At 48.3% G+C, this 27,500-nt stretch overlaps 3 protein-coding genes across 4 annotated transcripts in view; 2 read left to right on the top strand and 1 right to left on the bottom strand.

Moving 5' to 3' along the window:
* The window catches only part of telo2 (TEL2, telomere maintenance 2, homolog), a 13,824-nt gene extending 6,181 nt beyond the window's left edge, over positions 1-7,643 (top strand). The window contains exons 9-22 of one of the 2 annotated variants that reach the window (XM_080517692.1): positions 836-972; positions 1,074-1,153; positions 1,232-1,333; positions 1,954-2,042; positions 2,128-2,219; positions 2,292-2,408; positions 2,488-2,559; positions 3,807-3,971; positions 4,045-4,136; positions 4,237-4,336; positions 5,841-5,905; positions 6,014-6,129; positions 7,128-7,304; positions 7,433-7,643. In XM_080517692.1, the coding sequence (XP_080373818.1) occupies positions 836-972; positions 1,074-1,153; positions 1,232-1,333; positions 1,954-2,042; positions 2,128-2,219; positions 2,292-2,408; positions 2,488-2,559; positions 3,807-3,971; positions 4,045-4,136; positions 4,237-4,336; positions 5,841-5,905; positions 6,014-6,129; positions 7,128-7,249 (1,349 nt within the window). In that variant the 3' untranslated portion in view covers positions 7,250-7,304; positions 7,433-7,643. Of the gene's footprint in view, positions 1-835; positions 973-1,073; positions 1,154-1,231; positions 1,334-1,953; positions 2,043-2,127; positions 2,220-2,291; positions 2,409-2,487; positions 2,560-3,806; positions 3,972-4,044; positions 4,137-4,236; positions 4,337-5,840; positions 5,906-6,013; positions 6,130-7,127; positions 7,305-7,428 lie in introns of both variants that reach the window. The other variant, XM_080517693.1, reaches the window with a different exon arrangement.
* Positions 7,644-9,333: 1,690 nt separating this feature from the next.
* Positions 9,334-27,500, top strand: part of ift140 (intraflagellar transport 140 homolog (Chlamydomonas)) — a gene marked incomplete at both ends in the record, with an annotated part of 26,530 nt that continues 8,363 nt past the window's right edge. Inside the window, 21 exons of the mRNA XM_080516956.1 lie at positions 9,334-9,480; positions 10,268-10,489; positions 10,705-10,826; positions 10,972-11,102; positions 11,315-11,490; positions 11,618-11,709; positions 11,797-11,903; positions 12,032-12,174; positions 12,243-12,446; positions 12,535-12,607; positions 12,697-12,788; positions 12,899-13,026; positions 13,095-13,212; positions 13,369-13,490; positions 13,571-13,706; positions 13,820-13,951; positions 14,389-14,630; positions 26,724-26,901; positions 26,996-27,186; positions 27,280-27,375; positions 27,457-27,500. The exon at positions 27,457-27,500 is cut by the window's right edge and continues 89 nt beyond it. Of these exons, the coding sequence (XP_080373082.1) occupies positions 9,334-9,480; positions 10,268-10,489; positions 10,705-10,826; positions 10,972-11,102; positions 11,315-11,490; positions 11,618-11,709; positions 11,797-11,903; positions 12,032-12,174; positions 12,243-12,446; positions 12,535-12,607; positions 12,697-12,788; positions 12,899-13,026; positions 13,095-13,212; positions 13,369-13,490; positions 13,571-13,706; positions 13,820-13,951; positions 14,389-14,630; positions 26,724-26,901; positions 26,996-27,186; positions 27,280-27,375; positions 27,457-27,500 (2,896 nt within the window). The remainder of the gene's footprint in view (positions 9,481-10,267; positions 10,490-10,704; positions 10,827-10,971; positions 11,103-11,314; positions 11,491-11,617; positions 11,710-11,796; positions 11,904-12,031; positions 12,175-12,242; positions 12,447-12,534; positions 12,608-12,696; positions 12,789-12,898; positions 13,027-13,094; positions 13,213-13,368; positions 13,491-13,570; positions 13,707-13,819; positions 13,952-14,388; positions 14,631-26,723; positions 26,902-26,995; positions 27,187-27,279; positions 27,376-27,456) is intronic.
* tmem204 (transmembrane protein 204) lies at positions 17,926-25,160 on the bottom strand. Its single transcript, XM_080517398.1, has 3 exons — positions 24,161-25,160; positions 23,519-23,674; positions 17,926-19,511 (listed from the first exon to the last, which is right to left on the bottom strand). Exons 1-3 carry the CDS (start codon positions 24,438-24,440, stop codon positions 19,267-19,269), a joined length of 681 nt encoding a protein of 226 aa, XP_080373524.1. The 5' UTR covers positions 24,441-25,160; the 3' UTR covers positions 17,926-19,266.

Here is a 27,500-nt window from a genome sequence, read left to right as displayed (position 1 = left end):
GGATATCATGACAGACATGAATAGAAGGTGAAACTAAATCGGTTGGTTTTTCTCCCACACTTTGAAAAAACAGAATCATCATTATAATTTAAAATTCTCACTTCCATAAAGGGGAGTTTTACATTTCTGGGTTCTTATTGGGGGGAAAAAAACGTATTTGCAACCAAGTGAGTTCCTCATTTTATCAGAAAACTTTCCCATGAAGTTTGTTTAATACATCCAGACCTCACAGATTTGTAATATAGTCAAATAATCCCAATGCAACAAGAAGTTTTTAGAAATGATCTCGTATCCCAGACGTCGGGAGCCGATTTCACGCATTAATACTCGGCGATTATTCATATTTAACTTTACATTCGTTAATAACAAAGACCCAACGAGGAACCGAAAAAACTGCATAAATCACTTAAAATGCTTATCGGCCGTCTTAAACGATTCGATGATCTACAGTCCACATAGGATCTGATTCTGTGGTTTAAGTGACTGTTTTATTAATATTATTATATTCTCTCCATGTTGTTCCTTCAGCCTTTATATTTATTTCCGTTATAAAAAATGTAGAAATGCTGACTGATGCGGAGGATTTCACATCAGAACGTTGGACGTTTGGCCTCTGCTGGTTTCATCTTGTAATTCTGCAGCGTATTCTTATTTTATGCAAACGAAGTAGAAAAAAACCAACGTATTCAGTAACAAAACTGACATTTCCAGTCAAAAGAATGATTTTTTTTTACAAAACAAACAAGCACCATCACTGTGTTTTTGTGAGAAATGGTAGAGAAGCTTCCTAAAGCTGTGTTTAAACGCTTCTAACTTGAGCGCCGTCGTTCCCCAGAGCTGCTGCAGTGCCTGCTGGGCGGCATGCAGAGCCGCCTGGACAGCGGCGTGCCGCGGATCCGGCGTCTGGGGATGGTGGTGGGGGAGTCGCTGAGCCGCTGCATCGACGTGGACGGAGCCAAACTGGAGTTCCAGGTCCGAGTCGACGGGTTGCCGGGGCGACGCCGCCGCCACCGCGGCGGCGGAGGGGCTTCGATCGCCGCCGCGGCTAAAAGTGTAACTGTGGGTTTTTGCAGTACGACCGGGATGAAGAAACGCGCGAGCTGCTTTCCCTCGCGACCCCCGACACCCGCGACGAGCCGGAGCCCGTCGACGGGTACGAATCCCAACACGTCCGTGACTCCATTGGATTCTATTGTCCGTTGTTTGATGTGGTGTGACCCGCCTCCTGTAGGCCCCATTCTCTGCAGGAAACCAGTGAAACGGCGCCACCTACTGACAGTCCTTCACCACAAGACGAATCCGTGAACGCAGAGCCAGAGTCTGACCTCGACAGGTTTGTTTATTTTGTTTGTTTGAGCAGTAAACATTCTGCAAAAAGTACATTCCACACTCGTATAGAAAGAACAAAACATCAACAAAAAAGAAGCTCCCACATTTCAAACGACCATATCGACACGGACCAAACTTATAACACACACACACACACATGCACGTATACGTTGATCCTACTTCTTCAATGCATTTCTTCCTCTCTGTATATTTCAAGAATCTTTTGTTTATATTTGACCAGGTTGATGTTTGGACGTCGTTTCAACTCCAATCTGTTCCACAATTGTTCACCTTTAACCGTCGGGATAAAACTTTTCATGGTTCTACTGTTTCTGAGTCCTAAAGTTTAATTCCTCACATGATTCATAACGACCAGTACGACCTGGAACCTTCTCTGGTAACAATCTGTAACTTGCTTTATAGAACATCTGTACTGCTTTGAACTCAATGATGTCACAAAGCTTCATGATCTTTGATGTCAAAACAAAAAGCACGTTTGAAGTGCGTCTCCACTCTCCGAGCGACTGGAACGTTACAAGCGCAGCCTGATGTGGCGTGCGAAGCGCCTCGAGTTGCCATGACGACCGAATGAAAAGCTGTGCGCTGTTTGTCGTGTGGCTGCAGCGACGACGAGCTGACGCCGTACGACATGTCTGCGGATCGGGAGGCCAGCCAGGCGTCGCCGCCCCGATACCTCCGGGACTGCCTGGAAAGTAAGGCTCCGCAAAAAAAACCCACTCCCGGCACCCTCTTCCGGCTACATCCGATTCACACGAGCTTTTTTTTCCTCGTGTGCAGGTCTGATGAGTTCCGAGGACTCGCTGCGTGTGGAGCTCAGCCTGCGAGCGTCCGAGACTCTGGTCCGCAGGAACGTCTTCGCCGCCAGAGAGGTGAGGCGGAAACTCTAACTCGTCCACCGACTCCTCGTTTCCAACGCCCGGTTTGTTCCCCGTCGCTTCCAGGTCAGTGGCCAGATGTGCAAAGTGCTTCTGCACATGGAGAATAAATTCAACATCGCCGGCTTCCTCGCCCTGAGACACGCCGCCATGGTGGCGCTCGCCGTCGCCGACTGCGTCCCCGTAGGTTCCCCTTCCGGCGTTGCTGTTCCTCGCCACAACGCCGTGTTCCACACCGACCTGCGTCTGTGCTCTCTGACAGGTGACGCAGTATTTGACCGCAGAGTTTTACTCCTTGAACTACAGTCTGCGGCAGCGGCTGGACATCCTGGAGGTGAGGAGGCGGAGCATCCGCCATATTGGACAAATACATTCATTTACTGATTCAATTCACTTGGACCGGGAACTTTATCGACACACAACATCCCCTCAGACACCTACATCCTTAACGTTCCATAAAAACATGGAAATATATACACTTTTTGTGGAGTACTAGTTGAAGTTGATTGTGTTCGTGACTCGGATGAAGCTCAGTTTAAACAGGAACCTGAAAGGGTTTTTCTTGCAACGGTATTTGTCATTCTGGGATTTAACGGCAATGGAAAACCAAAGCTTCTGGTGGAGTTCATATCTAAAGATTTATATATAAGAAATATATCTAAAGAGATCATTTTTGTAATTTTAGTACACTGTATTAATTCCACTGAGGGGAAATTCCGTGCTCAGGGAGTCGTGGTGAATGTGGGAGGAAAGATAAGATAAGATAAGCCTTTATTGATCTCACAAAGGAGAAATGTACTTGTTACCTTCTGCTCTTAAGGACTCATGAGTAGGAAAGACAAGAAATGTGCAAACGGATAAGAATCGAGGAATCTTATATACAATGACTATCAAGAACTCTAAGGACCAAAAATATTTACAGTAAGAGTAATAATAAGTAGATTAAAAAAAATAGGACTAAAAATAAGATAAAAATCACAGACTATAATAAAGTATAATGAGTTCTAAGAGGAGCAAAATATACAGTAAGATGAAATACAAGGGAAATAGCGGGAGCGCTAACCACTGTTCCACCATGTAGCCTTGTCTTATTTTTGTCCACATTTTAAAAAAAACCCCAAAAAACAATCAAAATATCCACAGAATTTGCCGGCATAAACCAAAACTCTAATAATATAACAGATTTTTAGGGGCCTATATCTCCAGTAATGCTGAATTTAGTGAGTTTAAACATGAAAAATTGATTTATTTATCTTTTGTTATCCTGCTAAAAAGGAGCCTTTCTTAAAAAAAAATATATATATATATATATATATATATATATATATATATATATATTTCTATAACTTTTTGGGCAGAATGAATCATTTCAGTTACGTGAAATGTTGTTTTTAAAAATGGCTAAAGTAATTTTTTACGAATTGTTCCTCATCTGTACTTTCTAAATGTGTTAATTTAATGTATTCGATATGATTGGTCAAAGTAAGTTCCAGTGCAAACGGTTCCTTGAAGCAGTTTAATATTTGAAAATGCGCAGCTTCACCGACGTTCCTCGTTTCCCGACGTGGTTTGAAACCGCAGGTCCTCGCGGCCGCGGCCCAGGAGCTCTCTCGGCCAATCCCAGAGCCACGGGATCCGGCCTCCGGCGTTGACTCCGCCCCCCCGGACCCCGGGGACGGCCCGGAGCACTGGAGGCGGGTCGTAGAGAAGAGGGTCCAAAGCAAGACGAGGCTCCTCAGTAAGAAGGTACGACCACCCCCTCCCCCGCCTGTCTCTTTCCTGTGTGCGGCTTTACCTCGGTGTGGTTTCCTCGCCGCAGGGAACCCGGCGACCCGCCGCTCCGGGGGCGCCGAACCGCTACGCCCCCGTGGCGGGACACTTCTTCTTCCCCCTGCTCAGGAACTACGACAAGTACGTGTCTCGCTTGTTTCTCCGGGCGGCTCAACGTCCACAGTGTCTGTCGGAATACAGGGAAACTCAAAATGTGTCTTCTTCTACCCCCCCCCATGAGGCCTCAGGTGACCTTTGACCTCCTGGGCAGTGACCAGCTGGTGTTGGGCCGGTTCGTCCACACGTTGGGCCTCCTGATGCACCTGGCGGTCAACGCGCCGGTCAGTTCAAACCACACACACACACACACACACACACACTTCCACTCATTGATGAGATTTGCTGTTGATTTTTCTTATTTCCTGCTATTTGTTCTGTCAATTATCAAAATCATGGGTTTTTTTTGTGGTTTTTTTTCTTCTTTAGTTTTTTTTTGTTCTTTGTTTTGTGTCATTTTGTTTTTGCTTTTGTTGTCATTGTTGTGATTATTTTGGTTTTTTGCTCTGTTGTTGCTCAGGCTGGTTTGATCTCATGGCAGCTGGAAAATATTTGGATCACTGTGATTACTGTATTAAAAAAACTCTCTCTATATATATATGTAGCACTAACAAGGGTATTGTATGTATCTCCCCACCCAGTCTATCTCTGCCTCTCCTCTCCTCTCCTCTTTTCTCCTCTCCTCTCCTCTCCTCTCCTCTTTTCTCCTCTCCTTTCCTCTCCTCTCCTTTCCTCTCCTCTTTTCTCCTTTCCTCTCCTCTTTTCTCCTCTAATTCTCCTTTCCTCTAGTCTCCTTTCCTCTCCTCTCCGCTCCTCTTTTCTCCTCTCCTCTCCTATTCTCTCCTCTCCTTTCCTCTCCTCTATTCTCCTCTCCTCTCCTCTTTTCTCCTCTCCTCTCCGCTCCTATTTTCTCCTCTCCTTTCCTCTCCTCTCCTCCCTTCTCCTATTCTCTCATCTCCTCTCCTCTTTTCTTTTCTCCTCTCCTCTCCTCTCCTCTTTTCTCCTCTCCTCTCCTCTCCTCTTTTCTCCTCTCCTCTCCTCTCCTCTAGTCTCCTTTCCTCTCCTCTCCTCTTTTCTCCTCTCCTCTCCTTTCCTCTAGTCTCCTTTCCTCTCCTCTCCGCTCCTCTTTTCTCCTCTCCTATTCTCTCCTCTCCTTTCCTCTCCTCTCCTTTCCTCTCCTCTATTCTCCTCTCCTCTTTTCTCCTCTCCTCCCTTCTCCTATTCTCTCATCTCCTCTCCTCTTTTCTTTTCTCCTCTCCTCTCCTCTCCTCTTTTCTCCTCTCCTCTCCTCTCCTCTTTTCTCCTCTCCTCTCCTCTTTTCTCCTCTCCTCTCGTCTCCTTTCCTCTCCTCTCCTCTTTTCTCCTCTCCTCTCCTTTCCTCTAGTCTCCTTTCCTCTCCTCTTCGCTCCTCTTTTCTCCTCTCCTCTCCTATTCTCTCCTCTTTTCTCCTCTCCTCTCCTCTTTTCTCCTCTCCTTTCCTCTCCTCTCCTCTCCTATTCTCTCCGCTCCTCTTTTCTCCTCTCCTTTCCTCTCCTCTCCTCCCTTCTCCTATTCTCTCATCTCCTCTCCTCTTTTCTTTTCTCCTTTCCTCTCCTCTCCTCTCCTCTCCTCTCCTCCTCTCCTCTCCTCTCTTTTCTCTATAAAAGCACATTGGAATGACTGTACTGCATTTAAAAATGTCTTTTTTTAATTAAAAAAAATTTTTTTTAACTTCCCGTCCCCATAAAGGCACCAGATGAAATAGTTTTTTTGACAAACGATAAGGAAAGTGTATTTTGTTCCCGCCAGGTGGCCTCCCAGATGGGCTGCGCCCTGCTGGACTTCGTCTGGACGGTGCGATACCATTCTGACCAGTACGTTTCCTTCACCTGTTCCCGGGTCGATGACCAAACCACGCCGCCGCCGTCGGGCCTCGTCAACGAAATCCTCGTGGTTATGTCCTCTCTGTGTGTGTGTTGAAGGATGGTGAGACGAGGCGTCCTCTTCGCCGTCTGCTCGGTGTTTCTGAGCATGCCCAGTCACAACCTGCTGGTCGACCTCAACGAGCGGCTGTTTGAGACCCGGGCGTGGCTGGCAGGTGATGGAAACGTGTCCGCGCTCTTTGAATTGGGACGTGGGGATGTTTAGATCGTGTGTCTTAAATCCAATCCAGCTTTATTTGTAGGGCACATTTTAACACAACAGCCAAGGTTTGACCAAAGTGCTTCACAGTTAAAAGTAACCCTAACCCTAACCCATTGTGGGCGGAGCCTATGTGTGACGTCACGAGCTGTGCAGATCTCGATCTGTTGTGTTCACATTGGCTTGTTTCCCTCTTAAATATTGAAGTTTTTACAGTGTTTTGAAGTTATAGTCGGCGTTTTATGAGCCTTGATGAAAGATTGAGCCTGGAAGAGACCGAGAGAGGAGAAAAGGAGCACGGGTGGCGGGAGCCACTAGCCGCGGGAGCCGCTAGCGGCTAGCAAGAGCGGCTAGCAGAAGCCTTGGGCCAGTTAGCATGAAAATGTTCCTAGAAGTGACAGCCAGAGTGTTTTGGATGTCGAATTTTCATTTCACTAGGACTTTAAAGGCCAGCGAGTACATGTGAGTCTTACGATGAAACTTCACGACAAGAACCATCTGATTTGCTGACCTCGGCGATAAAACAGGGGCTTGAACACGTAAAAGATCGGCTAAACAACACGGTGCCAACACATTTAATACCTTAAAAACCACTGACAAAGTCTTAGAAACAATTCTAAAAGAGGTTGGATTGACTGACAGGTAGACGTGTGTGTCGTCAGCGAAACGATTCATCAACAAACAAACGATTGTACGTTTGACCCAAACGGCAGTCGTGTCACTCGCATCCGCTCAGAAGCACATCGGTACACATACGACCACACACAGCTGGGCTGCAGGTCCCTGGGAAGTACAAGAGGAACCAGGATGTCCTGGCGCGTCTCGTCACGCGGTTGGCCAGCGACCAGCTGCAGCGTCTTTGTCGTCCCTTTTTGACAATGACCACAAAGTTGTAAGTTTCACGTCCGAGCGACTCGTCGTTAACGGTTTCTCCCGGTGTTGCCGCCCCCTCAGACGTGGCTGAATCCGACCCGGACGCCGACTGCCGGAGTCTCGCCGTGCAGAGTCTGGTGCTGCTGGATCAAAGTGTGAAGAAGCAGCTTCAAGATCCACAAGCCCTCAGTTTGGACTCGTGACCAGAAGCAACAGCAGCGACTGACATAACCACATCGAAATAGACTTCCTGTCACGGTATGGTCCCCCCCCCCCCCCCCCCCCCCCCTCCCCCCCCTCCCGGAGGTTCTGTTCTGGTTTTGCCGGGGCCCTGCTGGGAGCGAGTGACACCGATGAGCCGCTGACGGATGTTCCTCATCAGGCAGGTGCTGCACTTTTCCCCTCCATTTCCTGGAACATAAAACCAACAGGAGGAACCGAAGGTACACGCCGTGCTCATCCGTGAACGTCGCATTGTTTGGGTCGACACCTGACGAATATTTAATGGACCAAACAAAGTGTGAATGTAAGCAGTTTTTTTTTTTTTTTTTATTGTTTTCCTGAATACAACAATTTGAAAGATATTAAAGTGAACGTCGTGAGGATATCCTTGTCAAGCTCTTTCCTGCACTGGCAATTTTTTTCTCCGTCATGTGGGTTGTTTGTTTGCAAAGGACATCCTGCAAATCCCGTGAGTGTATTCACACACACTTCCAGTTAAATCATGGAAATACTACTATTACTTCCTGTTATCATGAGCAGAGAGATGAGTCTCCATCTCTGAGCACCGCAGCAGTAAAAATCAGGAATACAACATTGGTCTGATGGACTTGATTGTATCCGTGTTTTTTTATAGAAATGCACATTTGCATTGTTGGGCACGTATTGTTTTATGGTTTATCAGGGGGCTTTTTCACAAGAAAACATGAAAATAAAATGTTAATTCTGAGGAGATTATATACAGAATTTCCATTACATGCCTAAAACACATTCACACATGCAATTTGGAGTCACCATTTATTCCCACAAGCACACAGGGAGAGCATGCAAATGTTCAGATGTATTGATTGATAATTAGTGTAATTTCAATGGGTGTTTCTCTCTTTTAGCCTCAGAATCTATGAGTACAAATTCTGTCAAAAAGGGTTTAACATATATCTACGATACAGTGAAGAAGGGCACCAATAAGCCACGTCTATCTATCTATCTATCTATCTATAATAATGTGAAAGCTGCTCCTCCATCAGAACTTTATTAAGCGTCGGTCTTCGTCAGCACTCGGGCCGGCTCGTTCTTTTCCGTAACCCCGCCCCCCGACTTCCAGGTTGTTAGGGGCAACAGTGAGAGACGCTTCTTGCGACGCGACAGCCACAGAGTGTTGCTCGATGGACTGATCTCTTCTCACATTTAACGAACCGGCGGGGTGTGATTTTTCGAGGAACGCGAACCGCAGGTGAGTTTGCGGGAACTCCGCGTGCGTTAAAGCTGCTCTCACGTGCGCGAGGAGCGCGTTTTAAAAGCGAACTTTCGCTCGCGTATGTAGCCTAGCTAAAGTTAGCCGCTAGTTATAGCTAACGCACGTCAGTTTGTTACACATCCGTGCGACTTAATATACATGTTTACTGAAAATACAGACCTGCGGTGAAGTCTTAAAGGCCTGTTTCTGCTTGTTGGACGTCAGCCTCGGTGTTTTAACTACATTCATACAGCAGGACGTGGTGAAAAGCTGGATGCTACTAGAATGGCTGTGATTAGACTGCCGTCAAGTGAGCCCGCACTCAATTTTAACTGCGCTTTTATTAGCGTCTTTACGGTAAAACACAAGCCAGCGTACGGCCGGAAGAAAAGTTTAAGAGTACTTTACTCCAAATGTCTACAGTAATATTCTTTCATATTTCTTATAGTAACATAGGAGTATGCCTATTTTTGCACTGAAGTGAAATTGGGTGTAAACCTATGAATACTTGTGTTTCATAACAAATTGTAAACAGACTATCTAGATATCCGTCTGCCTGTCTGTCGTTGATTTAAGGGCTTTTATTTTGAAGGATTTCCTTCCAGCGTTGCGGCTGTACCTGTTTTGTATTTTACCGTAAATGCGCTAATAAAAGCGCAGTTACATTTGCGTGCGGGCTCACTTGTCGGCAGTGGCTGTGATTAGCGAGCTTTCACATCATGAGTTACACAAAGAAGAAGTGAAACAAGGCAGTCGTCATAACTCAATCACCTGTTTGTTTTCCACGTTGCTCCACGCAGGGGGGGCGGCAGCGGGGCGGGGGGGGGGGACATGGCGGTGTATTTTGACCACCGTATCGAGGCCCCTGAAGGCAGTGACGTCCCCTTCCAGCTGTCCTGGCACTCGGCTCTGTCTCTCCTGGCTGTGGCCTCAAGCAGCTCCGCTTCTGGAGGAAATGTGGACCTCTACCTGCAGCAGGTAAACTTTTAACAAGCTCAACCCGATTAAAAACGGAGATAATTGTTTTTGGGATCCCTGAAGAGGAAAGGTTAAAGGTCGGCACTCATCTTGGCTCCAGTGTCACTTAAGACAACAAGTCGGGCCATAAATCTGAAATTCAACATCCACTTCAAGACGATGACAAGCTGCCCATCAGACTTAAAGGATTTCTGACTGTACAAGAGTCTGAGAAACTTCTTCATCCATTAGTTTTTCCTTCAGGCCAGTTTATTGCAACGGTGTGTTTACACGTCTCAGTAAAAAATGTGTAAGCCGAGTCCTCACCAGCACGTAGAGCGTTTAACACATTACACCTGAGCTTCAATCCCTGCACAGGCTGCATGTGTGACAAAGGTCAAATTACTTTTTAAATCTTACTTCTGGTCTATAAAGCTTTGAATGGTCTCGGGCCTAAATACAGCTCAGGTTTACTGGTAGAATATGAAACCTCCAGACCCCCGAGGTCCTTCTGAAGAGCTTTACTAAACGTTTCAGAGTCAGAGGAAACAAGGTGAAGCAGGTTTTGGTTCCAACACAGTGTCAATTGCCTCATTTGCTTCGTCTCGCCAGCCTCAGGAAATGTTAACGTTTTAGGCCTGATTGGAAATAAAAGTGTGTCAGCAGGACGTTTGTTCCACAGGTGAGTGGGGAGGAACTAAAAGCTGCTTCACCTTGTTTCTTCTGACTGTTTGAATCTGACTGTTTAAATGAATATTCTAAATGGTGAAAGCGTGATGGTCTCTTGGATGTTGGCGTCTGTTAACAGGGGGAGTGTGTGGCGAGCTGCCACACAGAGCGGCCTCACCAGCCGGCGGCGCTGCGCTGGCACCCGGCGAAGGCGGTGCTGGCGATCGGCTGGGAGAACGGCGAGGTGCTGCTGCTGACGCACCCCTCTGGGGACCACGCTGTTCTTCCCAGCACACACACAGCCGCCATCACCCTGCTGGAGTGGAGCAGCTCCGGGAGCCGCCTGGTGACCGGTGATCAGGTGAGCGTTGCTGAATCTACAGACACGTGATGCCATGAGATGTTTTTATTATTTTTTCTGTGTGCAGTTTCAATTGAAAAAGCTGCAATACCAAAATTACTTGTTTGGCACAAACTTTTAACAGTCTAAAATCATATATTATTCCAATTTAGTACCTCCTTTTCTTCTCCTTGTTCTTCATAACTGTGTGTTTTGGTTGTTTTTTCAATTGGCAGACTGGAGTTCTGGCAGTGTGGAAGGTTGACGCCAGAGGAAGACTTCAAGGAAACCATTTAGTGAAGCACGAATATGGAAACCCGATAACGTGCTGCATCTTCAGGCCCGCCTCGCCCGGCGAGTAAGGAGCCGGCGCTTCTTTTTAAACCCTCGTCGTGACAAAAACTGCAAATCCAAGAGTTCTTTAGTTTGGAATGCCGTGTTTCTGTCAGTCGTATGCAATCTCTCCCTCTCTCTCTCCCTCTCTCCCTCTCTCTCTCCTACAGTGATGTGGCAAAGCTTGCTCGGGCGTCAGTGAGTGGCGATGAAACTGCTCTGGACATGTTCAGCTGGAAGGGGGCTCCTCTGAAGATGGGCCCCCAGGAGGGACTGTCCTTCTATGTCAGCACTGCAGACGGTGGGAGTCAATCTTCTGGTTTTCAACCCATTTTTATATTATTATTTTTTTCCCATGCATTGCAAGACCGTCGGAGATGAATCTCGTTGTGCACTTGAGTCAAACTCTCACACTGTTTTGTATTTGCAACGTACGGAAGTTTGAAACCAGAATCCTTTTCCCAGTGCGGGAACGAAACGTTTCATCGACTAAACGTCTCCTGTTCCCTGAAGGTAAAGTCCATAGCGTGGGGGAGCACTGCAAGACCACCACCCTCCTCAGCGTGGAGGACTCCATCAAGACGCTCCTGTACCTGGAGAAGAGAGACGCCCTGGCCGTGGTCACAGACACCCTCATGCTGTCGCAATACACTCTGCTGCCTGCAGGTGGCGCACAGGAGTTTATGAAGGTATCTTGAGACAGACTATAATAGTTGTTTTGCCACTTAATACATTTGACCGTGTGTGTCAGTGGGCTGAGGAGAAGTACGAACTAATGTCTACATGACGTTGTAAGGATGATGTATTTTGTGTCAGGTGAAGCTGAGCAGCAAGTCTGGACAGAAAGTGGACGTCGTCTGGACGGAGAACAGTCTCCTGATCACTGCGACGGGGGAACAGTTCATCAGGTGGCCGCCGCCGTCCTGCGTCTAAAGCCTCCCGTGTCTGAACGCCGAGGCTGGAGGAATAACCTGCCGACGTGTGAATGTCCGCAGGCTGTGGGACCTGGAGAGAGACGACAACTACGTCTTGTCCCTGGACGAGACTCTGGGCTTTGAGAAGGGAGAGACGATCAACTGTGTTTCCTTCTGTGCAGGAAAAGGTAACCGTCAAGAGCTTGTTGCATAAATAAGTGATTAAAGTGCCTTATGATAGAGCGTCCACCTGAGCACGCTGCTTTTCACGGTTAAATAACCTCAGTGTGTTTCTACAATGTTGTTTCTTTCCTAGAAATCCTTGCAGCTGGAACGTCTCATGGACGCATAGCGATGTGGAGGCTGGTGGTGCATCCTGGGAGCAGCAGAGGGGAGAGCAAGGCTCAGTGGAAGCTGCAAACACCCACTGAGATCCATGGGAATGTCACTCAGCTGCAGGTACAGCGTCACATTATTATGCCTTTGCAGGGATTTTATCCAAAGTTAAATGAAATGGCTCCGTCCAGTGGGGCTCTGGCGTCAACCTGCTGGCCGCCAACAATTCCGACACGGTGCTGATCCTGTCGGAGCACGTGATGTCGGCGGACTTCAGCCAGCAGGTGGCGGCGGTGCAGCTCAGCCCGACGCAGCTCAGCGTCACTCAGTTCGGCTCGGGGCTGCAGCTGGCGCTCCAGTGCGACATGCACGTCAAGGGGGTGTGCGTCACCAAGGTGGGTGTTGACGGGGGACGGTCGCCGGGGTCACGAAAAGAACCGCGGGGGTCAAAGTCGTGTATAAACGTGACTGGTTCTGTCTCAGGACTCCGTCACGGTGTGGAACGGCCAGCAGGTCACCGTGTACGAGCTCTCGGGGACGGTGCTGCGGAATACAGGTACGGCGCTCACCGGTCACTCATCCCGATGTCTCCGTTTCACCACGTCCCTCTTGTCTGCATCCTGCTTCTTCTTGTCGACCCCCCAGGGTCGTTCCAGTGCGACTCCCCCGTGGTGGCCGTGTACGACGAGAACCTGTACACCGTGGAGCCGAACAGGGTTCAGATCCGCACGCCGCAGGTCTGCTTCGCCCCGCAAACATCTCGAAATCAGATGTTCTGGTTTCATTTCCGCCGGTGGTGATGTTGTCCCCTCCCCCCCCCACCCCCCGTCTCGTCTCGTCCCTCCAGGGCACCGTGAAGCAGCTTCTCACCTTCACCAAAGCAGAGGGGAACCCCGCGCTGCTTCACGTGTCTCAGTCTTACCTGGTGGTGGGAACCGACGCGGCTCACGTCCGGGTGTTCGACCTCTCGAGGAGGTAAAAGGTCACATGTGCGTTTCATCAGTTAAAGCGATGAACTAATGGACCGTTGCCATGTTTTGTAGAGACGCCAAAGCGCACTGCGGGGCCAAGAACCTGGCGGAGCAGATCCCCAACCTGGGAGCCCTGAGGTCAGTCAAGTGCAACGGCAACGGCAGCCAAGTCAGCGTCCTCGTCTCTCAGGTGGGTGGGACGACACGCAATTTCATCTTTCGTGAAACGTCTCAAACGTGTCATGTGATCTGCGGCTTTCGCTATCAATATGAATAGTATTAGAAGTGTGGGTGATTTTTTTTTTGTGCCGTCGGTTGGACCGGGCGTTCCTCGTCTCCCTCTCAGGTCAACGGCCGCCCCGATCACAAAGTGTACTTCTACGACGTGGAGATGGACACGGTGGCGCACTTCGACTTCTTCAGCGGCAGGCCGTCCAGCGGCGTCTCGCACCGAGACGAGAGTGAAAAGTACCTGGCCCGTCGAAATCTTAACGTTCCGCGGGCGCCGGCTTTCGCGCTCGCATCACCGTTCGACTTTGCTTTTCCAGCCAGCGGCTCCAGGGGGCGGAGCTCAGCCGCCGCTGTCCCGTGTCCCACTCCTGGGACGAGTCTGATCCTCGACTGTTCGTCTGCGAGACGGTGCCCGTCGGCTCCGAGTCCTCCTCCAACGCTCACCTGGATATGGTAAAGGCCAGCCTAGATACTGCCGTGCGGCACTGTGAGCGAGGTGTTGCGCTGCTGATGCGGAATCTACACGCCGGTTTCCATAGTTACAGTGAAAGCCGTTTGTCTTCCAGGTGGACGTGTCGGTGGTGACGCTGTTTTGCACGCAGGAGCACGGCCTCCTCCTGCAGGACTGCTACTCCAAACCTCCGGGCCTGCAGGCCCTCCTCGCCCTCGCCGTGCCCTACTATTACTTTAGCTGCAAGGTGAGGCCGGTGGAGGTCTTGAGATATTTGCTGTTTCCGCTCACGCCTCTCATCATCGTTCTGACTGTGTTTGGTCTGACACACCCCCAGCTGTTATTTCGGAGGGGGGGTGTCTTTCACGCGGAAGTAAGTGTTTGCTCCGAGAGCTTCTGTGTTCTTGATCCCCGACTTCCCCGCCGCCGTCGTGCAACGCCTTGTGCCGCGCGACGCAGAAACACTGAGCGGCGGCAGCACAAGCGTGGAGACGTCCCCTCCCCTTCGTCTAGCGATTCTATGTTGTTTGGTTTGATCTGCCCCCCCCCCCCCCCCCCCCCCCCCCCCCGTGTTCTCCACTGTAACTGGCCGTTCACAGCCTCGTTGTTGGTTTTGCTAAAAGCTCAGCTCGTCGCCCGATCGTAACGGTTACTGACCATCGTGTGGGTTTTCCCCCGCTGCAGCCTGGAGAACGGGACCCGGGCGCCACGGAGGCTCCGGCGGCGGCGGCGGCGCCGCGTGAGGCCCAGCCGGCCGGAGGGGCGTCGGCACCGGCCCCCCACATGGTGTCCAGACGGGCCCTCCGGGACTTTGTGGGCCTGGAGAGCTGCGAGAAGGCCACACGAGACGCCATGCTCAACTTCAGCTTCTACCTCACCATCGGGGACATGGACGAAGCCTTTAAGTCCATCAAGCTCATCAAGAGGTAGGACAGCAACCCGGAAGGTTTATCTACAGCAGGGGTCGGCACCCCGCGGCTCTTTGGCCCCTCCACTGCGGCTCCTGGAGCCTCGGTCCCACTGCAGGTCATCCCGTAGGGACGTAAGGAGGCAAGGCCACCCAGAGCGCAGTCCCGCTACAAAGAGTGGTACAATGTAGGGTCGTGAACGACGCAGTGATGTGACGTCATCACAACAATATTAGCATGAAGAACGTAGAATTACTGGACAGCGGCTCAACTGGTGTCTGAAGCCGGGAGCTTCCTGTACCTTTCACAGTAAAAGCCCACAGTTCCAGGAGGTTCATTCCAGACTTGTTGAGAGTGACGGAACATTCTAGTGAATTCCACAACAACTACAGGACATTAAAGACACACCATCACACTCATGGTTCTAACAATCCACATCTCCACATTTATCTTCCATTTTAATAATGTGGAGCGATAAAGGAGCTGAGAGCTGCAATGCATTATGGGAGTTTCTGTTTGTGGTGTTTTAAATGTAATTATTGGGGGTTATGTTAGGTTTGTAGTGTTGGTAGTAATTGTGTTTTTGTTGCTTAGTTCATGTAGTTTAGTTTATTAGTTGTAAGTCGTCAACCAGCAGTGAAGAAGGTTTAGTGTGTCGTGTCTTCCTGTGGGACTGTCAAAATAAAAGCGTGTGGCTCTCTGGGTGTTGTGTTCAGTGGGAAACGGGACCAAATGGCTCTTTGAGCATTAAAGGTCACCGACCCCTGTTGTACAGTAAACCACCTTCCTCTTGCTTCGAATGAGAGCCTCCTTGCATTTCACTCCACGTGTTAAACCAGGGTATCAAACATAAGGCCAGAGGGCCAGAACCGAGCCGCAGGAGGCTCCAGGCTGGACGAGCCACCGAGACAATTGTTAAAAATCAAAGAAAACATAGCTTTTCAATGTATTTTGCACCAGAAGTCTTCGTAAGAATTGACTTCATGTTGAGATTGTCGTCATTTTTTTGGTTCTGTGGAAATATAGACATTTTCATCACATACACAACAACAAAAAGTTGAACTTTAAATGTTAATATTGTATTATTGTACTGGTCTGGCCCCTGCACTAAAATGTGTTGTACCCCCCCCCCCCCCTAATAGTAGAGCCAGTTCCAATCAAACAGACACTCCGGTTGAGGGCAGAGCAGCAGCAGTGGATCTTAAATTAACGACGTACAAACGCTGCACACGCAGAGAAACTGCCTACTCCACCGGCCGGATGTGTCGGGGAGTTTCATCGGCCCGCTGACAGCTTTACTAAACTCCTCACCGACGGCTATTTTTACTGCTGTTTATTTTTTTCTGGGAGGCGAGTATTGTGTTTAATTCCCGCATTTCTCCACCCACAGGATTATGCATTTCCTGCAGTAACAGTAACCTGTATCTTCAGGGACTTGGAATCGACAAGGTTTTTTATTTTCAGGTCCGTGAAAGACGAGTCGAACCGTTTTTTTTTTCCATAATTTACACATATTTAAAACCATATCTATCGATAGAATCCCCTCGTTGAGGTTCTCGGGAGGGGATTTGAAAGGTTCGTTCCCGTGTGTGAACGGGGCTTCGCTTCAACCTCGTCCTTGAATCGAGTCTGAAGGAAAACAGCCTTTTTTTTTTCCCGGGGGCAGATATCAGATGTTCTCGGTGTGAGAGTTCCTCCGTCCCGCCGACACAGAAAAGCACAGATACTCGCAGGAATGTCTCCTCCGGCCCAGACTGCCTCGCTTCCTCTCATTCATGGTGTCCTTGACTCTCAGGTGACTCGCCGCGGGGCCATCTGCTCTTATCAGTGGGAGTCCTCGTTCACGTTCAGGCTGCACGTCGTACTCCTGCTTCACTGTGACGCCCTGAACCTCCATGGTTCAGCTTTTTGTGACGAGAAAGAATGAAAAAACCTGAAAGGGAAACTTTTTATGGCTCTTTTACACAAAACCATCGTTCCCTGAAGCCACCACCCCACATGGAAAGAACCTATATAAACATATGTTTTAATATAGGTTTTTAATATATGTGACATATATAAAATTGGCAGTTTTCCTATATTATATGTGCATATATGTTTATACACATATGCGTGCATACAGGTACCTCTATAGGTACATATATGCAGGTATATATGTGTGCATATATGCACCTATATGTTCTTCTTGCGTGATTGTTTTTTAGTTAGTTCTTAGTTATTGCCTTGATAATGTATGACAGTTGCCAAAGTGAGATATATAGGCTATATATATATATGTGGAAATAAAGAAGCAGTACAGGAGACCTATATGGCCGGTATATTCACATATATGCACCTAAATTTTGCCTATATGTGGCATACATGTGCATATAAACTGCTTATATGTTCCATATATCCTCATATAGGTTCTTTCCACGTGGGACATCGGGAATCTTTAAAGTTGCAGACATGTTGGATATTAAGATCTGAGTGTATATAGAGCACAACAGCAGTTCATCCTCTTCCTTGAATACGTCGCTTGTTATAAAGCTAAATAAAGATATTTTGAATAGAATTCAACGACAGTAACCCAGAACCCATTAGAGCTACGCCAGACGCCCGTCTGCGTTACTCTGGATTACTTTGAGTAAAATTAATTATTATAATTATTCCTTTGGCTTCATTAAATGTCACGACGTAGTTTTCGTCGTTGAAACGCAGCTTGCGCTGCAGCATGAACACGTGACGCTTCGCCAACATCCTGAAGTTCCACCGGTCGGGAGACAAACTCCACAATCCTCTCAACTTTGGATTTAACGTTTCGGTCGGGCAATCGTATGAAGGTATGGACGATATTTGCTTTTAGCTTTTATCTGGTGAGGTTCTACGACTTCTACCTTGTGGATAAACAAACAAACCGCAACTTTGGTTGTCAAGTGATGAAAAATGATTTTTTTTCACAAAGCCTCTTCCTCCTGGAGCGACACTTCCTCCTCAGGTTGACCATTCCCGTAAAATGATGGCTTAGTAACGGAAATACCAACGGCTCCACATTTTGTATGAGCACATTCTGAATATTACATTCAATATCTCTTTATAAAATATAAGAAAAGATTAAAATTTGTTAAATAAGTACAATTTAAACATTATGTCAAAATAATATTTCCTTTATTTGTGGTTTGTGTTGTTTTTAAAAAGTTTTCACTTCTAGAAATGCAACAAAAGACCCCATTTCTATAAAAATGTTCTGTCCAAAACAGAAAAATACTAAATTGTATTTGCAGAACAGTTTCAGTTCTGGCTGAAGTCTGTCGCTTTTACGTCTGGTGATCTCAGTAAAACAGTGCAGTCGTCAGCAAATAACCCAGAATCAGGATCGACGACTGTTAAAAATCGAGGTCACTATTTTTTTTTTCATTTTTGCACTTTGTAAAGTGGATTTATCCTCTCGCAAGTCGATTTTAACCCCCTGCTGTGTGTTGGACAACAATGGTTTCATAAGCACTTCCAAAAAGAAAAATTCAAAATGATCTTTTTATCATAGGGAAAAAAAAAACAACCTGGAAGTTAACTCTCCTTTTTGTCCTTGGGAACACATCTTATAAATCAAATATCGTATTGAGTCTAAGACTGTTTTGGTTTCAGGTGAGGTCCCGATGACTGAATTTAACTTTAGCATATTTACGGTGGAATGAAGGAAACGAGTAACCACGACAACTAGTGCGCTTCAATATTTACCAGTAGATTTATTGAAGTTACATGATATATTATTATCTGATTGTCCCCACTGGCAACGTGGAAGTTTCTCACGCCGCCTGGAATTCTTGGCAGAAGTCTGATATGGTCACAATAATACGACTACTAAAGATAGCACTACCCTAGTCTATATATTATATTAATTTACTTATACTGTATGTACCACAAGCGAGCAGAGTTTCATAGGGAAAGCATCAGGGGGAGAAAAATAATAAACCCATCAAACAATGAAATGTTCCATTTCAAGTTGCAGTGTATTGGCAAAATACTTGCTGTCACCAATTTATTGAAGTTCATGTGCAATAATTAGCAGGTTTTCTTTTCATTTGCATAAGTTCCATCACCCTTAAGAGTATTAAAATTAGAATTTTTTTGATCGAGGACTTTGTCCAAACTTACTGCCGAAGGCGACTGACTCTTCTGCTCTCACCTTGTTAGTTCACCGACTTCACTTGCCGCATAATGTCACTACTGTTAATATGTTATACAAGATGTAATAAGCTCCAAAAGAGACGTAGACATATATGAGGTATTCTGGTGTTTCAAACGTCATTTATAATTTCCATTTTTTTTTTTTTTGTAATAATTATGCAGGTTGAGCGTTTGATAAGAAAAACGAGGTCAAGTTCCAGCTTGATCTTTCCATCAGTCCGACTCCCATTCCAGCTCGCCAAGCGTGAATCCGCGAAAAGTCTGCCTTCGAATGTCCCTGGAACTTTGAGACCGATATAATTTGTCTTGCAGAAATATGTGTAACGTTGCAATTAAGTAGCGAACCGCGTCCCGGTCTCGACGCGTGGGAGCGATTGAATACGTTTGCAGGTGCAAGTCCGTCTCCCGACGGTCACACGGGCGGCGCCTCGCTGGATTATAACTTGCAGGGTGGGGGGGGTGGGTGGGGGGGGGGGGGTCTCGCCGCTCAGCAGGGCGACTCCACGTAGTCGTTGTCCAGCCGCGGGTGGAACGGCGACGCCAGCGAGCCGCTGATGAAGATGACCTGCAGGGCGTGGCAGTCGTCGCGGCGGTGCAAGATGTTCCAGATGAGCATGGCTGCGGCCAGCGTGGCGAGCAGGCAGGCCACGATGTCCAGGTAGCAGGAGTAGGACAGGTGCGTGTAGGGCCCGATCCTGTAGAACGTCACCAGGCCAATCACCAGCACGAAACCTGCGCGGGGAGAAAAGAAGGGCCGGGAGTGAGGATCCGGGCAGGATGCACCCGCCAAGCCATGTTTACGGGGTGGCTCGGTGTTCAAGTTCGGATTTGTCGTTTGCAAAAAACAAGGACAGAGTTTCGTCTTCGGGCTTGTCGAAGTGAAACGGTCGGTAAATTTCTGCGTTTAGCACAAAAATACACTTTAACCTGATGCCGTTTCCTCATCTTACTGTAAACTCCACTTCTGGAATGACTGACAGTGAATCCACAGCCTCATTATTTCCTTTTTTTGCTCACAGCCTGTTCGGCCCTGTGTCGGACGTGTCAGAGCTTAGAGCCGGGGGGGGGGGGGCGTCAAAGTCATTTTAGTTGAGGGGCCACATCCAACCTCATCTGACCTCTGGAGGGCCCAACAAGTCAAACGTAACCTATTAGATTGTAACTGCAAGAATTCGCCAGACTATTCTGAAATGTACATATTAAACTTAATCAGATATTATATTTGCAAAAAAAAAAAAAAACTGAAATTTTGGGGAGTTTACGTGTCTAAAGTATCATTTCACATGAATTGGACTCGTTGTTTTATTGTGAAAGGCGTTGCGTCATGTGACCTCCACAGAGGCAGTAATGTCGGGAGTCAAATTCTGACCAAGGGCGGTTTTGAATGTCAGTTTTGCCGATCTAGTGTTTTGAGATCAGCCTGTCAGTTTTCATATTTATACTTTAAAAAAAAAATCCCATGGTGGCCGGATTAGATCCTCTGGCGGGCCGCTTCTGGCCCCCGGGCCGCATGTTGGACACCCCTGCATTAGAGAAAGCTCCAAAGCCGGAGTCTTTTCAAACTGAGGGTAAAAATAAATCATCAGGCCATTTTCATGACAATCTTTTCAATGGCTATAAAAAGTTATTACCGTGTCGTTACAGAGCGAGACGTAAAATCAGTTTTAATCTCATTCTTGTCAGAAACACCTCTGACAGTTCCTCGGGCGGTGGGACCACCCAGGACGCCGACAGACCTGCGCTACCATATATGGCAAAAGCTTCTTCTTTTTTTTTCCCTGCGTGTGTGTGTGTGTGTGTGTATTTTCCTACTTTTAGACATTCCCAAGACCCTTTTTAGCCGCAGAACTCGAATCCCACACGCTTCAAATGAGCCGTTCATCCCTGACGCTCCATGGAGCCCTGTGAATGTGGGACTCCGTTTCCTCTGAGGAAAGGCTTCCCACATGTGCAGATTAAAAGTTTTCAATCGTATGAAAATATCAGAGCACGACGATACGCTCGGGGGGGGGGGGTTTATCTTTGATTGGCGGCGGTGAGGAACTCGTGGAGGCTGCAGCTACGACATGCCAGTTCCAGTGAACAGAACACTCGGTGTAAATACAGCGACCGAAAATAATCGCTGGAAATAGGGATGTTAGTGCTTTAGGATATGAATCAGTGGGTTTCCTGACGCGGTCGGCGGCGCAGATGAGTGGTGGTGGGGGGGGGGGGGGGCGTTTGTATTTCTCGCTCTACCTCCGAGCTAAGATTTCAGTCATTGTTTCATGTGAGGATGTGGATAATTGTGTCTGTGTATCATTGCGTGTCGAGCGCCTGTGTGTACGCCTAAGAATGCAACTGTTTGCTCAATCTCTCGGTGTTTAACCTGTCTGGCTCCTTATCCAAGAAAATGAATAATCTCCTGTCCAGCCTGCGGCCAGGCTGGGCTGTGTGAACCTTCTTTTTTGGCACACACTTATCTCTCAAGCTTCCTTCCCCCTCTTCCTCTTTCCATCCTTCCTTCCTTTCCCTGCCGCCACACCCGGAGCTTCAGGGTTGATGCATTTGCTGGAAATTTGACATATCTGTCATAGCGCAGATCTAAATAAGTCCTGGAAAGGTATTCATCTCCTCTGCTGTCCTTCCACATAACGGTTTATAATGATCCGTACCTTTACCAGCCTTCTGACTGTGTTGAACTGAGCCTCCTCTCTTCATCCAGGGGGTTTCTGGAGGTGAGGGCTCCTTTCAAGTCGGGGTTACGTTATGGTAATAGAATCCTCCACTTTCCCCGGATTGAAATAAATCTGAACCTGGTCGTCTTTTGAGCTGGTGTTGTTCCATTCACAAAAGTTCCCAACATTGTTTCCGCCGTGTTGCTGCGAAAACCACTCAGCCGAGCTTAATGTTGTTATTAAAACTCTCACACGGCAGTTTTGGCACGTAGGAAAATGAAAACATTCCAGAGAAAGGGAGCGATTGATGGAAATATTTCCATTCATTCACAGCTGAAGCCCATTCATGGACTCAGTGGGTAAGGGCTTAAGAAGAAATTAACAATGGGCCGATGAAGGACGCAGCTATTTGTACCTCTGGTTTAGATTTCAGTGGAAAGTCACCATCATGTCCAAATAGGAAGCTTCTTTCTTTTTTTTTTAAACCTCAGAATATTATTTGGTATTTCTTTACGATCTAACAAAGAAATGCATGAGGAGTATGAACACTTTCATTTCTGCCTGTCCAGTGTTTCGGCTCTATTGTTGGCATTGATGACATCACACCTCTATTTTGGCTCAGACTGAAATATCCCAACAATTCCATAATCCAGATTATGCCGCCTACTGAAACCTGCATTCCTGTGGTACCAGGAGGTCAAAGGTTCTACTTATCCAGGGAGGAACCCTTAAAAAAAAACAGCTTTCTATTATTTGATCATCCTGAGCTGTATTTTCTATTCTAATCTCATAAATTCAGCAAACACAATGGAAAATGTTAAAAGTATAACATCCTGAAAGTTTGGTGGAAGAACAAATGTATGGAAAGTTATCTTTCAGTATCGATATTTTATAAAGTATCTCGTGAACGTTGGATGGAGGGATGGACGAGTAGTTCAACACCACCCAAAGGAATAACCTTTTACTTAATGGACCTTTGGGATTTCACGTTGTGTTGCAACATACTGTATTCACAGGTTTGAGGATGAAATAATATTAAGTGAGAATGTGAAACTGAGCTTTACTGTGTGTTTCCGATTGTTTGTCTGATTTACATCACATAAGCTGTAAATCTTAAACATTTAAGTTTGTTGACCATATATGGTAAGGTGCCAGGGAATCTGCTGTATTTCCAAGAGAGGATTCTTCATCTGCTGCTGCTCTTGGACATTTTGATAAACGCAGACCTAAAAGCTGCAGCAGCTTATCTGGCTGGCGGCTGCCTCATGAGCCCCACCAGACAATCCTCCACCGTAAACACAATCACAACACACAATCTAGCATAAAACAAACAGGCATGCACATAACCGCTCCTGCCAGCGTTCACAAACACACAGTCCCTGTCGAAAACTGTCTTTCCCGTCCCCCCCCCCTCCTCCTTCTTTTTCCTTCTTCAGCTCAGGGGTTTGCATAACAGGTAGTCACAGACATTTCCTCGTCCTGAGCAGGGATATCCTGGCGCCCGGCAGTCGCTCCCCGGCTCACTGCAGCTCTGGCCCGTGCTTGTTGCACCGACTAAATTTAGACCCAGAGCAGACCCCCTTCGTCGCCACTGTGATCACAAGCAGCTGAGCGTCCACTGCGCACAGCACACTTCCTCAGCAGGGACACTGGGACGGGCTGGGTGGATTTGAAGAGAGGCTTTGTTTTTGACGACTGTCGTGTATCCAGAGACACACAGTCTGTAACTTGTGTCGTCCCTTTATTCTCTGCCACCTCCTGATTTGGGTTCTGATGTTTCCCTAAACCTTGAGTGAGAACATAAGACACGATGAGGTTTTCCTGCCGCGACCGTCCGGTGGTGCCCCTTCCACTCAGATACGTGCCGACTATTAACATCCCAGCCGTGTTTCGGACCTGCATTTGTTGTTTTGCACGTCAAAGCGTCTCACTCCACCACGATTCCGTTCAAACCCCCCCCCCCCCCACCCTCCCCCAGCGTCATGTAGACTTCAGTCGCTTCCGCGTTTGAACATTTGGTGCCACGAGCGCCTGAATCCAGTCAAAACGCGTCAAAAAAGGTGCGGGAATGTCGGCACTTACTGGCGAGCTGGAAGAGCGCGGCGATGGCCTCCTCCCACCACTGGGATTCCTGCGTGATGAAAGGCAGCTCCATCAGGCCCAGCAGGAAGATCAGCTGACCGGCAGTCAGGGCCACCGTCGCCATCAGGTTGCAGGCTCGCATCATGTTAAACTGCACTGGAGGGGTCAGAAGGAGAAAAAAAAACGGCGTCACGTCGTGATCGTTTGCAGCCGACACAAAATACAGTGTTGTTTCGTACAGAGGCTCTCCTTTGTGTCGTGCTGCCAATTAAATTGTTTGTTGAATGGCAGCTTCATAGTAAAGCCCCGGATTCATCACTGCAAAGTGTGTGCGGATTCTCAGAGAGCACGCAGCACGCGTGCCGTACAAAAAGACTTGGACTCGTAAAGTACAAAACATGCTGTGAATTCTTGGCCGGATGCCAACAGCCAGTGTTGCCGGGAATGCTTGGCGTTTGTAAGCCAGATGTTAAGACGTCGAGATATATTCTGACGCAGGCGGTGGATTTGTTGTTGTGCAGAATGAGAAGTGATTATCAGGAACAATACAATAGGAACAATCTCATTCTTAGCGCAGATGTTTTCTCACTTGTTTTTTTTATCTGTGGATGCAAACGATTGCAAGTGAGGTGAAAAACTTACATTTGACGGTGCTGCGGGACTCTTGGTATCCTGCGTACTCGGAGCCCCATCCGAGGCCCTCGCATTGCTTCTGCGCGCCCTGCGCCTTCCTGGCGGCCTGCAGGTCGTCGCGGCCCTTGTCCCCCCCGGAGGGACACATTTTCCACAGTCCCACACTCCGCTTGCGCCCGTCCTCCAGGGCCTGCAGGACCCAGCTGGGCGTGAAGGCCGCCACGTTGTTCAGCACCAGAGACAGCAGGGCCACAGCCACCGCCGCCGCCACCAGCCTCTGAACGGCCATGTGACGCCCGGCCCCCGCCACCTCTCCCCCCCCGTGGCGTCCCCCCTCCCCCGGCTGCTGGTCCTCGCCGCCGCCGCCGGCAGTGTCCGGGGGCCCCGGGCTCCTCTCCACCTCCTCCACGTCTCCCGGCTGGAGGCGACGGCCGGTTCCGGCTCGCGCTGACAGGGACTTGGTCGGAGTGTTTGTTTCTTAAGCTTGGCTAAAGGACATCTCCATTCATCCTCATTCAGGAGCTGGTCGTCGTCCCCGGAGACGCTCAGCCCTCCTCCTCGGACAGCACGGTGGGCACGAGGGGGTGAGTCCGGCTGACAGCGAGGTCCATTCCAGTAGCTCCGGCCGGCTGCAGCTTGACTCTGCGTTCTTGTTTTTGTTCCGTGTATTGGCTGGACTCGTTTATCTTCTATCCTTTTCCGTCGCTCGGTAGAACTTGTGTGAGTGCAGCCTGTGTTTTCTTTTGGGTTTTTTTTTTAATTTTGGTTTCAGAGAAGAACTGGAGAAAAATGCACCAGTTCCTTGAACAGTATTGCTCGGAGCAGGCTGGCTTTTGGCTTTTTGCTTTTGGCTTTTGGCTTTTGGCTTCCCCCCCCCCCTCGTCTTGAAGAGCTCCGTCCTCTCAGCCCACCTCCTCAGAGTCTCTCTGCAAAATCCTCGAGGTCAAAGTTGAGAAGTGGGGGAGAGTTGCTTGTTCAGCGCAGCCCAAGACGTCGGTGTGCAACTGGGGCAAGCTTTAAGAGGACAGCCCCCTCCTTCATGCTTACTTCTAGTGTGAGCGAGAGAGAGAGCGAGCGAGAGAGAGAGAATGTCTAACCCCCCCCCCCCAGACGTCACTGTGCGGTGTATTCTTTTGTCTGGAGACCAGGGGGCGTTTGCTGAGGTCCCCTCTCCAGTGTGCAACAAACATTCTGTGCTCCGCGGCCGGCCAGCGACAGGATGTGTTTCCTGAGAGGAAAAGAGGATGAAGAGGGGCCAAATGTAGCCCCGCTTCTTCTCCCGTCTCTCCTTTTCTGGCTCTCCACATCTCGCCGCTCTGCATGCAACACAATCTGCTTTTCTTTTTGTTTGTTGTTTTCCCTGCATTCATTTTTAAATGCGTCACTGTGTTGTTCTCGGTGTGGGATTCGTGCTTAAGTTCTTACCCTCTGACTGCGGGGCCCCCACAGATTTGGGGGTATTTCCTGTTGCCTGACTTTTAATAATCAGCCCACATCTGGATCAGCTAGAGCGAGGAGGCGGGACGGGATACAAATAGAGACCAGATGGCTGTGGAATCTTAAATTTGGAATTGAAGCTGAGGTAAAGGGTTCGGGTGTCGGGTGAATCTACGTCAGCGGGTCCAAAGAAAAAAAAAAGAGGAATGAGAAGCACGACTCTTTGGCTTCAGGTTTTAAAACTTTGCTTGCAGGTTGTTTTTTTTGTTCAATATGCAAGAAAGTTTCCACAAGGCTACAGTCTCCTCTGGATTTTTTATCCCCCGCCGTGGCCGATAGGCCCCGAAGGGGGATCTTGAAACAGTCTCCGTACGTCCGTCCGTTCGAACGTTTCTACCTATATCTCGGCAACCCCTGGGCCCACAGTGACCAAACTTCACATGTGGATACATCTCAGAGGGGGAAGGGATACTATGGTGACCTTGACCTAATTTGCATATTAAGTAGGTCACAGGGTCACGAAGTGCTTAAAAACACATTTTGGGCTCTGGAGGCCTAGGTTTTTGAGCTAGGGCTCTGAAATTTTATACACACATGATACACACTCCAGGGATAACCTCCAGTACACCAAGTGACCTGACCTTGACCTTGAAGATCGGTAGGGTCTGAAGTTTGCTCGTCATGGTTGCACAATACATGTATTTTCATATAAACATTTCTCCTCATTTCTGAGCAGTTCCTGGGCCCACAGTCACCAAACTTCACACATGGACACTCCACCTGGGGAGAAGGGGCACCATGGTGACCATGACCTCATTTGCATATCAGGTCACAGGGTCACTAAGTGCATAAAAACACCTTTTGGGCTCTGGAGACGTATTTTGACATAGCTTATGAAGAAGACCTTTCAGATTCTACATAATGATCTACTAGGACCCATGGAACACCCTCTAGTGTACCAAGTGTGCTGCCTTAGAGCTGGCTTTGTGAGAAAATAGAAAGCCCTCCGGCGGGGGATTAGCCCAGCAACGGCCTTCTTGTTTTACATTTAAACTGCAAAAAAACGATCCCATCATGTACACACATTGTGTTTTTTTCCCCCCCAAACAAGTCAAATTCTCTTTTCTCTCGGTAGCAAAGTGGTCTGGGAAAACATGGCCCGGATGTGCGTGAAAACGCGCCGGTTGGACGTGGCTCGCGTTTGCCTGGGGAACATGGGAAACGCCAGAGCGGCGAAGGCCCTGAAGGAGGCGGAGGCGGAGCCTGAGGCGGAGGCCCGAGTGGCCATGTTGGCCATCCAGCTCGGCATGTTGGTGAGACAGTAACGCCACAACTCTTACTGGATCTTTTCTTTTTTTTTTTTTTAAGGCGTTTGTCTTTCAGCCGTCTCGTCTTGTCCTCCAACAGGACGACGCCGAAAAGTTGTACAAGAGCTGTAAACGCCACGACCTCCTCAACGTCTTCTACCAGGCCCGCGGCCGGTGGCAGGAAGCGCTGGAGACGGCGGAGCTCCACGACCGCACCCACCTGCGCACCACCTACTACAACCACGCCAAATACCTGGAGTCCATGGGCGACAAGTCGCTGGCGGTGGCCTAGTGAGAGAAAACCTGCCGCTTGGGTTTGTGACGCGACAGTTCAAAGGTCATAAAGTTTCATTATTTGTTGTTGTTTTTGGGTTTTTTTTCCAGCTTTGAGAAATCCGACACACACAGAGTTGAAGTTCCCAGAATGCTCCAGGACGACACGCCGTCTCTGGAGATCTACGTCAACAAAATGAAGGACAAGTACGTCCACTCCGGTCTCGCGTTAAAAAAAAAAAAAAACTGCGCAGACCAGGCCACGTGATTGTTGAACTGTGATCGCAGGAACATCTACAAGTGGTGGGCGCAGTACCTGGAGAGCCAGTCGG

The sequence above is a fragment of the Blennius ocellaris genome (genome assembly GCF_963422515.1).
Source record: "Blennius ocellaris genome assembly, chromosome: 21".
In the NCBI taxonomy this organism is placed as follows: domain Eukaryota; kingdom Metazoa; phylum Chordata; class Actinopteri; order Blenniiformes; family Blenniidae; genus Blennius; species Blennius ocellaris.
Note: the sequence above shows the minus strand (reverse complement) of the source record. Positions and strands in the feature narration are given on the sequence as shown.

What these genes read in the sequence shown, in the direction of transcription:
- tmem204 (XM_080517398.1), bottom strand. Translation starts at nt 24,440, where the DNA reads ATGGCCGTTCAGAGGCTGGTGGCGGCGGCGGTGGCTGTGGCCCTGCTG. An exon ending in GTCCCGCAGCACCGTCAAAT is followed by an intron (nt 23,675 to 24,160) that starts GTAAGTTTTTCA and finishes TGACCCCTCCAG; the next exon opens with TGCAGTTTAACATGATGCGA. An exon ending in CGCGCTCTTCCAGCTCGCCA is followed by an intron (nt 19,512 to 23,518) that starts GTAAGTGCCGAC and finishes CTCCCCGCGCAG; the next exon opens with GTTTCGTGCTGGTGATTGGC.